General features: G+C 33.0%; 1 protein-coding gene and 1 long non-coding RNA gene across 2 annotated transcripts; one reads left to right on the top strand and one right to left on the bottom strand.

The window, feature by feature from the left end:
- Positions 1–11,389: 11,389 nt before the first annotated feature.
- Positions 11,390–12,935, bottom strand: LOC120354970. Its single transcript, XR_005573344.1, has 3 exons — positions 12,838–12,935; positions 12,559–12,731; positions 11,390–11,763 (listed from the first exon to the last, which is right to left on the bottom strand). It is a non-coding gene; the product is annotated as an uncharacterized LOC120354970 (long non-coding RNA).
- Positions 12,936–13,031: 96 nt separating this feature from the next.
- Positions 13,032–15,825, top strand: LOC120354969. The gene is made up of 2 exons (XM_039443175.1): positions 13,032–13,427; positions 15,120–15,825. The coding sequence occupies exons 1-2, from the start codon at positions 13,056–13,058 to the stop codon at positions 15,528–15,530; spliced, it is 783 nt and encodes a 260-aa protein (XP_039299109.1). The 5' UTR covers positions 13,032–13,055; the 3' UTR covers positions 15,531–15,825.
- The last annotated feature ends 705 nt before the right edge of the window (positions 15,826–16,530 follow it).

The raw sequence follows: 16,530 nt of genomic DNA, 5'->3' as shown, positions 1-16,530 counted from the left end.
GAAAATACCTTATTTTTAGCTTCAATCATCACCAGCAACTCCATAATCTTGTAATAACATTGAGATTTCGCACCATGTTATAAGTTCATTAGATCATGTTCTATAAGAATGAACATGAGTAATACTAATACAAAGAATAATACTGGGGAAAGTATCTTTGATTTCATGATTTTTTCAACAATCTAATCTTACACTAGGATCATATTCTCCCATGAATCGTTTTCAGCAACTAAAAGAGGAGATTCTGTTAAAAAATTCAAGATCAAGTATTTTTCTATAATTTATCTGAATATAGAAATTGGCCATTTCTTTGTGTACTGGAAAATGAACCCGATATTTTAGGTATATTTGGGCCATTCTGTATCTTGCACAAGGAAATCTTGCATGAAAAAATTGGACTTCTCTTATGTATCCAAATTGAGAATTCTGATCTACAATATAAAATGCAAGCACACCCCCTTTTGATGTCTATAGTAACTGTAGTTTTTTCAAACACCACTTGTGAAATAGGTGTGGGGGGGATCGGGGCGATCCGCGCCTGTCGCCACCTATAGAAGATAGATGTGACTCACGTTATAACATTATAATTAGTCCAGTCAATTTAGACATGAAAAAGAGGCAATATTTTATATTCATCGTAGTTCTGATTTTTTAGGGTTTGTATGCATAAGAGAAGTCCAGAACCAATTTTCGCATACAAAATTTCCTTGTACAGAGTGGCCCAAATACCTAATATGTCTGGTTCATTCTCCAGTTCTGAGCTATTACAATCAAATCCAGTCATTGGACAAAAAAAAATCCTCTCTCTCCTTTTTTACTGTATATAGAATTCAGAATAAAATGAAATCATTCAGACCTCTCTAATTCCAATCAGTTCTATCCTACAGTTTTTCCAAAACGAGTAGAATTTCATGGAAAAGACAATTTTGATAAATCTTATAGTATTTAATCAACAATATCTTCCGATTGTCACAATTCAAAAAAGTATAATTCAACATCCTACTAGGCGTAATTTTGTGCTCTGAGAACAGGTAGAACGCTCTATCTCAAAGATTTTCAGGACACCTCAAGGATCGAAATTTCATTCATTACTTTTGATACAATGTTCGGATCTTCCCGTACGCTCTTTCTTTTCAGCTTGTCAAGGCAGTTGGAAATCATATATCATGAGTCAAGTTCCTAAGAGAAATGGGAAATTTTTTGTTGAGTGTACACTGTACTTCAACCCATATTCCATACACAAAATAATGACAATTTATTTATTCAATGCTGCATATCTTATGAAATAATTCAGATATAAAATCAAAATCCAGTCAAGGATGTGAGGAATTTCCTCCTCTTCTCACTCCAATCAACAATATTTTCGATTTCAATACCATTGAAAGTTACAACCGATTGAAAAAGTGACGATTGAAGTTTTACCATTTTTTCGCAATTCCACTGTTAATCAAGAGTCTCTTAAACGAAGATCATACATCATAGAAACTCATGATTGGTTCTAAATTTTATCCTATAGGAGCTCAGTTACCATAAATATTTATCTTCAACTACTGTTTTACATCTTAGAACTACCGAGATCGTGAATATGAGGAGAATATCTTCAATCTCTTGATATTTTCAAGTGATTGAATCGTACCGTGCGTCCAAGTGAACTATGAATAAAAATGATAAAATCAACAGCATTTTTTGCGTTTCAAGTTTATCAACATGGTCGGAATTGATTAGCAGATTCAGCCACAAAGTTTCTTCTAAAAGGTCATGAAGATTATTTCAAAATCGATTTACGATTTTAGTTTTGCTCTTTATTGCTTTACTTATAATTTTGTATTATATCAAGCAAAGGAAATACATTTACGACAAAAATACATATACATAATAACAGGGGTAGGTAAATCTTTTTAAAGAGTATCAATCAATTTCCTACTTATAATATACAATGAAACTGGATGTTATCTTAATGAATGCTAAGAAGATAGTGGCTCTTATAAGTGTATAATGAGAGAAATTCATTGAATTTTCAAATTACTCCTCTTCCCAAATCTCCCGCTAGACGGCTCGCCTAACAGCATTTAGTTCATATGAAAAATTAGAACTTTTCACTATGGGTACAGTCCATGAAAAAGGTTGACAACCATTGGCTATTCAATGAAAACAAAAAGCAACTGAAATAATATTATTAAGGTTAACAATCTTTGGCTATTCAATGAAAAAAAAGTAACTGAAACAATAATATTGTTAATGAGCAGTTTTGACATCATTTATTAAAATCATTTTAGAACAATAATAGAGAAATATAATGCTGCATTACACAGCACCTCAAGAACATGTCATGATTAAAATTATTCCATGCTCTTTCTCAATTTTTAAGTTCAAAATCGCAATAATTGTGGATTAAATTGGATTGATTTAATTTTTTTCAATTATTGAATTGAAGTACATAATGTAATAAAGTTTGGATTATATTACATTTTTATAATAGACAATAGTTTATCTGGCCACTGATTCACGTATTGTTTTCTAGTTCTTGTTGATTACAAATAAAAATTAATCCTCTTTGTCATTAGAGACGCAGCGCTCATGCGATTTGGAGAGTTGAGAGTAGCAAGTGATTAGAATAAGAAAAATGAATGTCTATAGTGAGGTCCACGTTATAATGACAGTATTTGATCAACTTTGGTTTTGCTATCCTTGTCTATCATTCGACAAAGCCGGTGGTACTATACTTTTCTAGGTCCACAATGGTGCCAATTATGTTTTTGACAGTGTAGAAATATGATTAATTAATGCAGAAAATCGGCATCGCTATTCTTCTATCTTTATCCACTGTCAATATAACGTGGACCTCACTATAGTCTATGTATTATTAGCAAAACAATGCCATGCATGCCTCAAGCCACAAATGCTGTCAGCAGTTGTTTTGCTGGAGGGAGACTGGTTTGTTGGAGAGGGAAGTTTAGGATGCCAATGACTCCCCACTACGTCCCCCTACTACAGCACTAATCCAGCTCAGACAGAAATCATCATTTGCGTATACAAGCGCTTTCTACCGGTATAAGTGATACTACACATTAGGCGAAATAATGGCCGGTAAGAATGTTCTCTCTGATTCCTCCTACTTTGTGGCTTTAGTCAGCACCATACACTGAACTCTATACTAACTGGAATGGACTAGCAACACAAAGAAAGTGAGGCAGCTGGTAAAGATAGGCAACCCGCATTGCTGTGGGATTCGTCATTTTGTAACACATTGGCTCTTATGGAAAAATACATTGCACAATTTCAATTTCTATTTTATTCCTATAGTTATTTTATCAGTTCTAGTCGAGACGCCGATGAGTGAACATCGTTATCGGTTCGCTCTAGCCTAGGTCTCCAGCCTGGCATGCCGGTCGTTGTAATACGTTATCATGTACTCATATAACGAGTGTTTATACTAAAAGTTGAATCGTGATCTATTTTTTATTATTATTAAGAAATCTGTCGTGAAGTCTAGTGTGACAGCGTGTATAGTGGTCAGTGACTATCAGAATATACAAACAACTTCTACGATGGGGTCTTGTTCCAAGTGTGCAAACAAAATCAAACATCAAAAAGATAGGCTTACGTGCTCAACTTGTAAATCAACTTCCCATATAAAATGTGTTAGAGTTGACTTCACGAAACTCGATAAGGATACGTGGAAATGCAACTCTTGTTTGGGTGAAGACTCGTCTGATTCCAGCCATAGTGATTCACCGTTATCACAATCTAAAGACGCAATCCTTGCGTCCATAGCCAGTATGCGGACAAACATGGAAAAGCAGATAGGTGGAGTGGCCACTAATGTAACTGACATTAAGAATGAACTAGTAGGTGTCAATAGCGCTATCACCAAAATGCAGGACACTCTCGCACTGCTTGCATCTGATAATGAATCACATAAGTCGGAGTTTTTGAAAATTAGGGAAGAAAATGACAAGCTGAAAAAGGCTGTTCATCTTCTTGATGACAAAATCAAAGATATGGAACAGTTTAGCAGAAAAGACAACATAGAAATTAGTAGCTATAAATTGTGGGGATGAGGAAGCTTTTTTGCGCAATTACCCCCCCTCCCCCCTCCCCCACCCCCCTGAGTTTGTGCAAATTCCCCCTCCCCCTCTCCCTTTCCCTCTCCCTCTCCTTCTCCCTCTCCCTCTCCCTCTCCTTCTCCTTCTCCCTCTCCTTCTACCTCTCCCTCTCCTTCTCCCTCTCCTTCTCCCTCTCCCTCACCCTCTCCTTCTCCTTCTCCTTCTCCTTCTCCCTCTCCTTCTCCCTCTCCCTCTCCCTCTCCCTCTCCCTCTCCTTATCTTATCTCCCCTCTCCCAGTGAGGACGAGGGGGTTGAAAAGAGAGAGAGAGTGATCTCTCCCCTTCCCCTTGCCAAGGTGAGGGAAAAAAAAAATTTCCCTTTTTGGAGGAAAAATTCCCTCTCTATACTGACAGATTAAAGTGAATCCATATTTCTACATCTTATGCTATACTGTCAAATTAAAGTGAATGCTAGATGAGGGAAAAAATTCTCTACTGTCAAATTAAAGTGAATCTGTTACATCTTTATACTGACAGATTAAAGTGAATCCATATTTCTACATCTAATGCTATACTGTCAAATTAAAGTGAATCCATATTTCTACATCTAATGCTATACTGTCAAATTAAAGTGAATCTGTTACATCTTTATACTGACAGATTAAAGTGAATCCATATTTCTACATCTTTATACTGACAGATTAAAGTGAATCCATATTTCTACATCTAATGCTATACTGACAGATTAAAGTGAATCCATATTTCTACATCTTTATACTGAGTGAATCTGTTACATCTTTATACTGACAGATTAAAGTGAATCCATATTTCTACATCTTATGCTATACTGTCAAATTAAAGTGAATCCATATTTCTACATCTTTATACTGACAGATTAAAGTGAATCCATATTTCTACATCTAATGCTATACTGTCAAATTAAAGTGAATGCTAGATGAGGGAAAAAATTCTATACTGCCAGTTAAAGTGAATCCATTCTGCTCCTCGGCAGCTATGCCTTAGTACATCGCATGCTACGACGCCCACTTTCCTGCAATATCAATTATAATTATTCCACTGTCACCAATCTTTAATACTGCTGGCTTTTCTATGATTGAGATAACTACAATAATAAATACAATTGCTGTAGATTGAAGATTCCTACAGCATTCCCTGTTATGACATTTATGACATGTTCTGTATTTTATTTTACTGAGTATGCTCAATCCAGAAATTACTTGAACAGAAATAAACGAGTTACGATTTTACTTCTCAACAACCATTAATGATAATGTAGATGACAAGATTTTTTAACAACAGAGTTTTAGCTGGTTCTATCTAGTTTTCAAACCCTGTGTCAACGCTACATAAATTCGTTCAAGAAAATATTTATCTCGTAACTACATTAATGGATCAAACTCTCAAGAGACCGATGCATTTTTTCAACATCAAGTTCAATGCATTACTTTCAAGTATAAATAAAAGTGCCTATAGGCTCCTGACAAGAGACAACTATTATTTGATAAATTAATATCATTGATGTCACCAAAATTGAGCATCAGAGTTGAAGCAAAATTAGATGAAGTTGCACTGATGTAAAGGAAAATTGAAAATTGAGCTTCCAGGTGCATTGATATTTTTAGAAATTATGTTCAAAATTAGGAGATCTAAATCATTCCCGTTTTTCCGGTATGTAATCCACAAGTTCACATGTTTTGATGCAAACGAACAAACACAACCCTACTCTCTCTTATTATTGATGGAATAAGAATCAAAATTCAAGACACACAGCTGAAATCACGTGTTGACACATAAACGACAGACAGTCTGTGTGATTACTCGCAAAACACAGACACCCATCAACTGGTTTGGTGATGTCACCACACATTTTTTTCTTACACAATTTCAATGTTACCCTGATAACATTGATCCGTAATCCGTAATCCGTAATAATGGATCAACGGATCCTACCTCCGTAAACAGAGGTAGGTAGTGTTTACGGAGGTAGTGATTCAACACCCACTATCACCATAGAGAAACAATAGCGTAAGTAGATATCTCATGGTATAGGGCGTTTATGTCGCAACTTTTACTGTTATCTCAAGCCGATTACTGTCGATTATTGTCGATTTTTACTGTTTTGACCGGGTAAGAGTGTATGAACGGCACAATATGAGAGAATACCAGCGTTATAAAGCTTCACAGGAAAGAACTACGTGGAAATTATGTGACTATCAGCTTGAGATAATAGTACAAGTTGCGACATAAACGCTCTATACCATGGGATATCTACTTATGCTTTTACTTAGTAATAACATAGAGAAACGATAGCATAACATTATGCTATTGTTTATCTATGGTAATAGCTTTCTATTAATAGTAGGTATTGGTTATATCCTCAATAACGTATGTCGTCAAATCACTTTATAGCTTTCGTTCAATAACTGCAAATATACAGGTTAATCAAGTTGGAAATCGTATAAATTCTATTTGTATACAATGATGGAATAGTTTATGATAAGAAAAGTTTTACATACTGCTGTTATTTTCAAATATTTTTTGTATATAATTTCAATAGAATAGAAAATTATATAATTATTATAATTATAATATAATTATATAATTTCAATAGAATAGTGAAATAAGACCGATATTGTCAGTTCCACATGATTTATTTGAGTCATATTGGTTTAGTTAATTCATTAAAAAAATTATGTGGAACTGACAACATCTTTTTCATTTCACCTTGATATGGAGAAATTCCACAATATCTCTGTTCATACAGTAAAGTTTAAAAAATATTATTATCTTGATTTAATTTTAATTCCAACTATATTAAGTTTTTTCATATAACTTTAGATCTATAAGGAGTGTGGTCAACGTTTTTAATCCATGTTCTTAATTTTTAATGTTATTACAACTGTTTATTTTATAAGAACTAAGAAGGACAAACAAAAAACCAATAGATGTGATAATTTCAATGAGACTTTATTTAAAAATGAGAAAATGGGATTGATGGGCTCCCTGATTGTCATACTTCGGCAAGTTCGAGGATCCAGTATCTCTGCCAACAAGGCGTGATGGTAGAAATAAATTTAACTTTTTGTCCATCTTCTCAGTCATCCCTCTCTATTTTTTTTTTAGTATGGATGTCTTTCTATCATGAAATTGACTGCAATAGGATGCAGTGTAACTGCACTGTTGTAGAAAGAAAGAAATCAGTCTATAAGATATCTTGGGTTGGTTGTAGATGATAAATTGTCATGGAATATCCATGTTTTGGGTCTAAGAAAGCATCTATTCTACTTGTTAAGAGTTTTCTATAATCTAAGGCAATTCCTTCCCCCAAATATTTTGCGCCAACTATACTTTGCTTTCCTTAACTCCAAATTGGATTATGGGATAGCATGCTGGGCTTCAACTTACATTTCTCACTTCAAATCAATAATTACATTACAAAAAGCAGCAGTTCGAGTTATATTTGGAGTTCACAGACAAACCCATTCTTTCCCTTTCTTCAGACGGATAAATGCATTGCCTCTCAGACATATGTACATCTTCAAGGTCCTAGCTCTATTCTACAGGATGAGTGGAAGCTATGGTCAGCCCATGGTCGAGGGTAATCATAGCAAACGCAGCAGATAACTCTGGGATTGGTGAGATGCCCTAAAGCAAGCTGTACTCTCTTTCAGAAGTGCCTTCTATTTCTTGGACCGAAGTTCTACAATATTCTGCCTGCAGAAATTAAAAATTTGAGAAGCTTCAAAAAATTTAAATCAAAACTAAAGCCTTGGCTTTTCGAAGCTCATCCAAATGATGTTGAGGAATGGTTTATTGTGCTGCATTGAGCATGATTATACACCCTATGAATAATTTTGTATCTCAAAATTCGAGTCCTATTAGGCATTTATTTATTTTTTTTATTTTTTTTTGATGTGTGAGTGTGTGTGTTTGTGCGCTTGAAGAACCAAACGACTCCTGCTTGCACTCAAGTGATATTTCTCTCACTTTGCAAGCTAGTATTTATTCCACTTGCATCAATATGCATATTATACATTATTTTTTGGTTGTACAGTGTCAATATTAATATAATATATTTGTATTTTCGAGAAGATATATTTTATGTTCATTTGGTCATAATACAAAATTCATGTTAATGCATAACAATATTAGCTACAACTATTGACAACTGCTTTTTTCATATCATATGCACTTCAAAAAATATTTTCTCAGTCTATATTATGTAAATTCATTTATAATTGTATATAAGTGTAAAAACCAGTATATATTGTAATCTACATGAATAAAGCATTCTCTCATTAGTTTTATTTATTTATTTATTTATTAGATAGAGCGAACAATACAATAGTTGGAAAAGAAAAAACAGGCTATTGCCCAAAACTTCTTCAATTTCCTGATTTTGTCACAAATCGCCCAAATATTATGTTCACTTCAATTTCAACATCAAATCTTCAATCTGAAACTATGAATCAGAATAAAACAAAGAGTTTCAAATTTAGATAACTTGATAATGAAACTTGCATTAAAACAAAAACTTCAAATATTCATACTGTTTTTGTTAAGAAGTTTGATGAAACTTCTATAGCAATGATTAAACCTTTCCTTGTCTGTATGACATCTCAAGTAATTGAAGCATTTAATTTGTTACAAAATATGGTTCTCAAGCACTATCTATCTGGTGACTTTCCTTTAAACGCTATGAGCTTGAATTTTTCTTTTTTCATCATGTCAAAGTCCATACCAATCCTATTTGACATGAAAAGTGCAAATTGAACTTGGTCTTCTGTGTTTAACAGTATCGTTTGCATATGATAAAGAGTTTATAAGCCAATCAGATGAAGCTCTACAGACTAATTGCTGAACCAATAATAGCTTATGGAAGTGTATTTGCATGCACCCGAAATGAGGTTCCTTCGAGCAGTTAAATGTTACACCAAGTTGGACTACATAAGAAACGAAGTAATAAGAACCAAACTGAATGTAGAGTATTTATTGCAAATATTGAAGGAAAGTAGAGAAGACTGTCCACCCATCTACTTCGTATGCTATCAAATACACTTTTAATTCAATCTTGGCAGCAGGTGGGAGAAGAGATGAAATGGATATTGAATCCTTGAATGATGATTTAGTGTTTGTCTAGCTTAAAATCGATATTTGAAATTGTGTTTTATATTAGAAAAGTTTTGTGTAAAAAAAAAAAAAAAAAAAAAAAATGAATTGTGAAGAATCAAGAACGTATAGTGTGCAGTTAATCATTACACTAACTTAATCTAAAAGAAAATTGAATTTTCTATTAATTTGGAATAATACTTTCAAATCGAATTCATCTATTCAGATCAGCTATTTGAAATGAATTTTTCAAATCTGAAAAGGCAAATACAATTTGATATACTGAGTGAATGCATATTACTACATCTAATGCCTTATAATAATGGTTTGCTTTCCGCCCAACAGTTAAGAAAAATTTCAAATTTAATTTATTCATTTAATGAGAATTCATTGAAACTTGTGCAATCAAAATAACCAGTCATTTTTTCGTCTTATCAGCTCGAACGATTAGACACACCTCCTGCAATTAACTTAATGGAAGGCATGCTACACTTTCCTTATCTAATGATGATATGTAGTGAAATCCAGCGCACGTGTCAAGGTTATAGAGAGAGAGAAATTGTGATATGTCTCCTATGTGTTTTAGACAAGCAGCAAGTTTGCACCCAACTCGGGCCCCCTGGCACGTTGCTGCTTTTCCTCTATTGCAAAAGCCATGTGAAAGAGAAATCAGTCGTGAGTTCCTTTTTAATCCGTCATTCGTATACTGTACTAGTGAAACCATTTATGCTTCTCTCCACGCAGCGATCTCTGCATTACGAATGGCGAGTAAAGGAGAGAAATCATGCCGTTCTCCCCTTTGATCGGTCGTACGCTACTGCCAGTTTAAGTGAATCCATCATCTTGTTCTTGCAGCTATACGTTACAGGTTGAGAAGGAAATATAGAATGAATTACAAAATACTCTCTGCTCCAGTTTATGTTATAAGATTTATCGAAAAGAACCCTTTTCTTTGAGATTCATACAACATCGCCTAGCTTAAATTTTGATTTTGAATTTTTCAATTTATAACGTCTATTGAATGCAGAATTCAATGACGATAAAACATGTGTACGATCTTTTTTCCCCACATCTTTAGGTTTCATTCTAATTGAACTGAGCACGGAACCAAAAACTGTCTAGATTGGTTAACCAGTTTTTGGTTCCGTGCTCAGTTAAATATCTATAAATTTTCGATTTCAGTGTTCTAATCAACCGTTCAACTATAGATGCTTTTTTGTCACTAAAAACATGGTAATGTTTAATACTATATTTATCTAATAATGCTTTAACTTTTGAATTGAAGAATTCTGTTCCCTGATCTGTTTGGAACAGCTTATCGCCCTTATTTTTAGAAATAATTGGCTCGAGAGCGTTAAATACAGATTGGCTTGCCTTGTCTTTTAATGGTATACAATATGCAAATTTTGTAAAACAATTAATAACAACTAAGATATATTTATAACCCTTATTAAAATGTGATAAACTTATCATTTCAATAAGGTCTGCTTGAAGGAGATCTTTTTCACTTTTCAGTTCATACTTGCGAGTGGGATAGTTCACACGACATAGAAACATTATACAGCATTTATTTTTTGTCAATAGTTATAATAATTTTGCATTTATTCGTAACTTACAACTAATACATTTATTCCTTAAACCTCTACAAGTATTACAATTAATTTTCTCATTCAAAGCATTTAGTATTTAATAGTTTTATTCTCTCCTCAATTAATGAGTTCATCATAATTTCTGTAAAAAAGTTAAAGTTATAGTTTGTACAACATTGCTGATTCGCCACACATTTTCATAATTTCAAATGTAAATCTTACACTATCAATGTTTTTATCTGTTAACCTATCATCAATGAAATAATACATTTGAATATTCAACCAACCTAATGAATTACAATAGCAAAATTCAGGAATTTCCTTTAATTCACATCTTCGATGTCTATCAACTATATTCTTATTTATAATATAACATACGCTTATATGTTCTGACTTCTGTTCTTCACTTTTACCAGGTTTTATAAATGTTAAATATTCCTCAAACGTTAGTCCTTCTTTTCCGAAATTATTCAATTCTAATATTGTTTTGTCAATAAGTTCGAAATAACAACATCTATATTTTTCATCGATTTTATTCGAAAAATAGTTCTTATCAAATGAAATTGAATCCATCTCCAATCTGAAATTAAACATAATATGCTATCAATCTTGTTCTAAGCCTGTCTCATCTGAAGAATCTCGTAAAAAATTCCAGATAAGTTTATTTAATTGTTCTTTTGTTAAATGAGCATTGTTTTCTATTATAACCTTCTTAATTCTATTGATAGAGTGTGTAAGGATTGCACACACACATCTCCATGAGCCTGGGATATCGCCATTCCCCCAGAATTTATCATATGATGTACCATATAAATCACAAACAAGAATATGATTATAGTTATCACTATGCCAAACTCCTAATTTTTCATAATCTCTCACAAAAGTTAAATATTGTAGATTTGTCCATCCTTTTTCTGCTAACTGGTCCAATAATTGGTGATGCGTCTCCAATAGTTCAGTTAGTTCACAACGATAACTTTGTATTCTCGCCATTTTTTCTAAAGAAACAGAATCATATTTAGCCACAAATAAGAAAACGAGCAAACATAACTTGTAAGCTTCTCCCATACCCTGTTGAAGAGATACAACCCTTGTCTCCTATCTCAGTGCTATCAGCCAAGAAGCATAAGCTATAACTGGATGAAATTGATCTAAAACGTAGGAAAACTGAGTTTTTTTTTTTTTTTTTTGAAACCACACAGTCATTTAGGGCACAGCATAAGCAGATAGAAGAATTTGAGGAAGAAATAGAAAATTTGAGAGAGGAACTTCAGCCATATTTCCATTCACATTGGCGAAATTTTGATCTAAGTGGAGTGTACAATGTGACTGCATTTACTGTAAATAATAAAGGAAAATTTGCATATGTAGGTATTTTAGGAGAAATGGTATGACAAGCTATAATGCTCATACATTTCCTAGAATAGAATCACTTAAGTTTCTCTCAGATGTATGGAAAAACTTGGAAGACACTCCCTTCACACAAAAAGAAGTGGAGCAGTATAATAACATCACAATGCTGGAAATTAAAGGGAAAGTAAAAGTAGGACAGTGTAAAAGAAAATTATTGTGACATTGACTGTTGACATTTACCTCTCACCCCTTCTCCTGATTCCTCTCTCATTTTTTCTTTCCTGCTAAACAAGTGGAGGAGAGAGGAGGAGAACAAAGGACAATTTTTGTCCTCGGAGAAGAGGAAAATTGTGCTCGGAGGAGAACAATTGTCCTCCGAGGAGAGGTTTTGTCCTCGGAGGAGAGGAGGAGGAGAAAAATTTAAGTAAAAATAAACTTACATGTGTTGATTTGACGAAATGAAATAATCGGATATGCTTCTCTCAGCTCCTCGACTCGGTTCAGGTATTGTCTCAACTCAGCTAGCTCCTCGCCTATGATTTACTCGATGCAGGTAAGTTTCCCTCACGAGAGCACAACTGCTTATGAGACCGAGTTGTGAGGTGAGAAAATGCTGTGAAAAACAATGAAATATTTAATAACTGTAACCAAATATATATATTATAAATCAATTTAGTGTTATTTCACAAAAATATGAGAATGTAACAAATTTTACTTACAATCAAATGTTATCATCGAGCTAAACCTCTGGGGAGTATTGGCAGTGTTCACCAATTGTGACACGCCTCCTATGTGTTTCTATCTCACTCGTACAAGCCTGCAACAGACAGAGAAACGACTTGCTATATAATCACTTTTCTCAGAGGAAAATCATCATTCACGTTAGAGCTATACGCTTGAGTATTGTTTCTAAAAAATTGTCATTTGTAACGCGGAGATGGACTCATCAAGTGCTTCCTCATCCTCCACAACATTCTTATTACCAGACAGCCCGCCTCCGGAGAGGAAGCTGAACTACTGGGAGCAGCAGAAGAAGCAGCAGAAAAGCCTCAGCTCAGCTGCCACCTCTGCTCCTACAGCTGTTGCCTCCACCTCTGGCGCCTCCTCAGATCCCTTGAAGAAACAAGGGATCTTTGTACGTGAGGAGGATTCCTCCATCATCATCCCAGACAGCAGCCCTCTCCCGCAAGCTACTTGGGCACCACGCCGAGCGGCCCTCACATCGGTACCCGCCCCCAAGCAGTCAGTGAAGCGGAGGTTGTTTGTCGACGACGACGATGACGAGCCCGACGTCCTCACTCAATCAAAGGTTAGCATACAAAAAAATTATTATTATTGTAATGTGCACAAAATCTTTATAAAATGTGAATTTTTAAAACTAATTTCTAATGGATAAAATCTTTTGTGTGCATTACAAGTCATTACTGATTCTTATACTGTGAGCGAAGACTGAGCTTGACTTCTAATTGTGCTATCAAAACAATCCGAACACAGATAAATTCTCATGATGGTTGCATTGAAATTTGGATAAAAATTCAAAACATGTTTTAGTAATTTCGATAATAAATTCGAATATGTTGCATGAAACAATTCAATTATCTACCAATTTGAATTGAGTTCAAGTAATCGGAGAATTTCCGAGTTATTACTTATATATATATTACTTACTATATCAAATTACTGATTCGAATAATGCATAAACTGTTTATAATATTTCGTGTGAAACAAAATTATTGTTGATAAAAATGAACATGTAATGAACTGAAATATTGATTCGAATACTATATTGTTATTTGAATTATGAAAAATGCGTTCACATGCATAAACTGTTTATAATATTTCGTGTGAAACAAAATTATTGTTGATAAAAATGAACATGTAATGAACTGAAATATTGATTCGAATAATACATTGTTATTTGAATTATGAAAAATGCGTTCACATGCATAAACTGTTTATAATAATATCTCGTGTGATACAAAATTATTGTTGATAAAAATGAACATGTAATGAACTGAAATATTGATTCGAATAATACATTGTTATTTGAATTATGAAAAATGCGTTCACATGCATAAACTGTTTATAATATCTCGTGTGATACAAAATTATTGTTGATAAAAATGAACATGTAATGAACTGAAATATTGATTCGAATAATACATTGTTATTTGAATTATGAAAAATGCGTTCACATGCATAAACTGTTTATGATATTTCGTGTGAAACAAAATTATTGTTGATAAAAATGAACATGTAATGAACTGAAATATTGATTCGAATAATACATTGTTATTATAAATCCAATCATATTATTCTGCAATAACTTTGATGACAAATTACTTATATGAAAAATCCAATCATATGCATAAACTGTTTGTGTGAAACAAAAATTGTTAAAAATTTGCATGAGTAATGAAACGTGAAATTCGAATAATATTGTTATTATAAATCCAATCATATTATTCTGCAATAACTTTGATGACAAATTACTTATTACTTATATGAAAATCCAATCATATGGTGATTGTAATGAACTGAAATATTGATTCGAATAATACATTGATATTTGAATTATGAAAAATCCAATCATATGCATAAACTGTATGTTTTCTGCAATAACTTTGATGACAAATTACTTATTACTTATATGAAAAATCCAATCATATGCATAAACTGTTTGTGTGAAACAAAAATTGTTAAAAATTTGCATGAGTAATGAAACGTGAAATTCGAATAATATGTTATTATAAATCCAATCATATTATTCTGCAATAACTTTGATGACAAATTACTTATTACTTATATGAAAAATCCAATCATATGTTGATTGTAATGAACTGAAAAAATTTTTTCGATAATTGAGAGTTATGTCAGAGAATTTCCGAGTTATTACTCACAGTTTTGAGTAGTGAATCTGTTGAGCAAGATCTCTCTCTCTCTCTCTTGTATGATTTTAAACCTGAAACAAATAAGAGTCTAATGAAATATTTTTCAACAGATACGAGTGCAGCTACAGGAGGCGCAAGACAGCTCAATAATGTCTCTGTTACGGGAGACGGAGGAGGGGGAGGAGGAGGATGAATTGGACAGGGAGACAGACGACTTTATTCGAATTATAAATTCTAGATGTGAAAAACCCTGGACGCCTCTGCAGGAATTGGAGGAGGGGTTACCATACCCCATCGTGGACGTGCGGGAGGCGTCCAACCAACATGGACGTAGCATCATCTTAAAACTATACACTCCCAGAATGAGGTCGACTGAGGTTTATCTTCCGGAACGGTTTTCCGAAATTGTATCCTCGAACGATATTGAGAAGTTCAAAAAGAACTGCACAAAATCTTGCCTTTTAGTCAAACATGTTAATGCTAGATGGTCCGACATAAAGATTGTAAGTAAAAATTGTTAATAATCTTGGGGCCCATCTAGCATTAACATATATATATATATACAAAACATGTATCATATTTATAATTTACTTGTTATATGTATCCAATATCTATAATATCAATAACATTAAAAAAAAATAGTTTGTTATTCTATAAAACCGGAACGGTTTTCCGAAATTGTATCCTCAAACGATATTGAGAAGTTCAAAAAGAACTGCACAAAATCTTGCCTTTTAGTCAAACATGTTAATGCTAGATGGTCCGACATAAAGATTGTAAGTAAAAATTGTTAATAATCTTGGAGCTTATCTAGCATTAACATATACATATATACAAAACATGTATCATATTTATAACTTACTTGTTATATGTATCCAATATCTATAATATCAATAACATTAAAAAAAAAATAGTTTGTTATTCTATAAAACCGGAACGGTTTTCTGAAATTGTATCCTCAAATGATATTGAGAAGTTCAAAAAGAACTGCACAAAATCTTGCCTTTTAGTCAAACATGTTAATGCTAGATGGTGCGACATAAAGATTGTAAGTAAAAATTGTTAATAATCTTGGGGCCCATCTAGCATTAACATATATATATATACAAAACATGTATCATATTTATAATTTACTTGTTATATGTATCCAATATCTATAATATCAATAACATTAAAAAAAAATAGTTTGTTATTCTATAAAACCGGAACGGTTTTCCGAAATTGTATCCTCAAACGATATTGAGAAGTTCAAAAAGAACTGCACAAAATCTTGCCTTTTAGTCAAACATGTTAATGCTAGATGGTCCGACATAAAGATTGTAAGTAAAAATTGTTAATAATCTTGGAGCTTATCTAGCATTAACATATATATATATACAAAACATGTATCATATTTATAACTTACTTGTTATATGTATCCAATATCTATAATATCAATAACATTAAAAAAAAAATAGTTTGTTATTCTATAAAACCGGAATGGTTTTCCGAAATTGTATCCTCAAACGATGTTGAGAAGTT

Source organism: Nilaparvata lugens, chromosome X, assembly GCF_014356525.2.
Source record: "Nilaparvata lugens isolate BPH chromosome X, ASM1435652v1, whole genome shotgun sequence".
NCBI classification, from domain to species: domain Eukaryota; kingdom Metazoa; phylum Arthropoda; class Insecta; order Hemiptera; family Delphacidae; genus Nilaparvata; species Nilaparvata lugens.
The sequence above is the reverse complement of the archived record's forward strand: the minus strand, read 5'-3'. Positions and strand labels throughout refer to the sequence as shown.

Bases quoted from the DNA above. Each gene is read 5' to 3' on its own strand.
- LOC120354969 (XM_039443175.1), top strand. From the start codon at position 13,056: ATGGACTCATCAAGTGCTTCCTCATCCTCCACAACATTCTTATTACCA. The intron at 13,428-15,119 runs GTTAGCATACAA...ATTTTTCAACAG, and splicing joins ACGTCCTCACTCAATCAAAG to ATACGAGTGCAGCTACAGGA.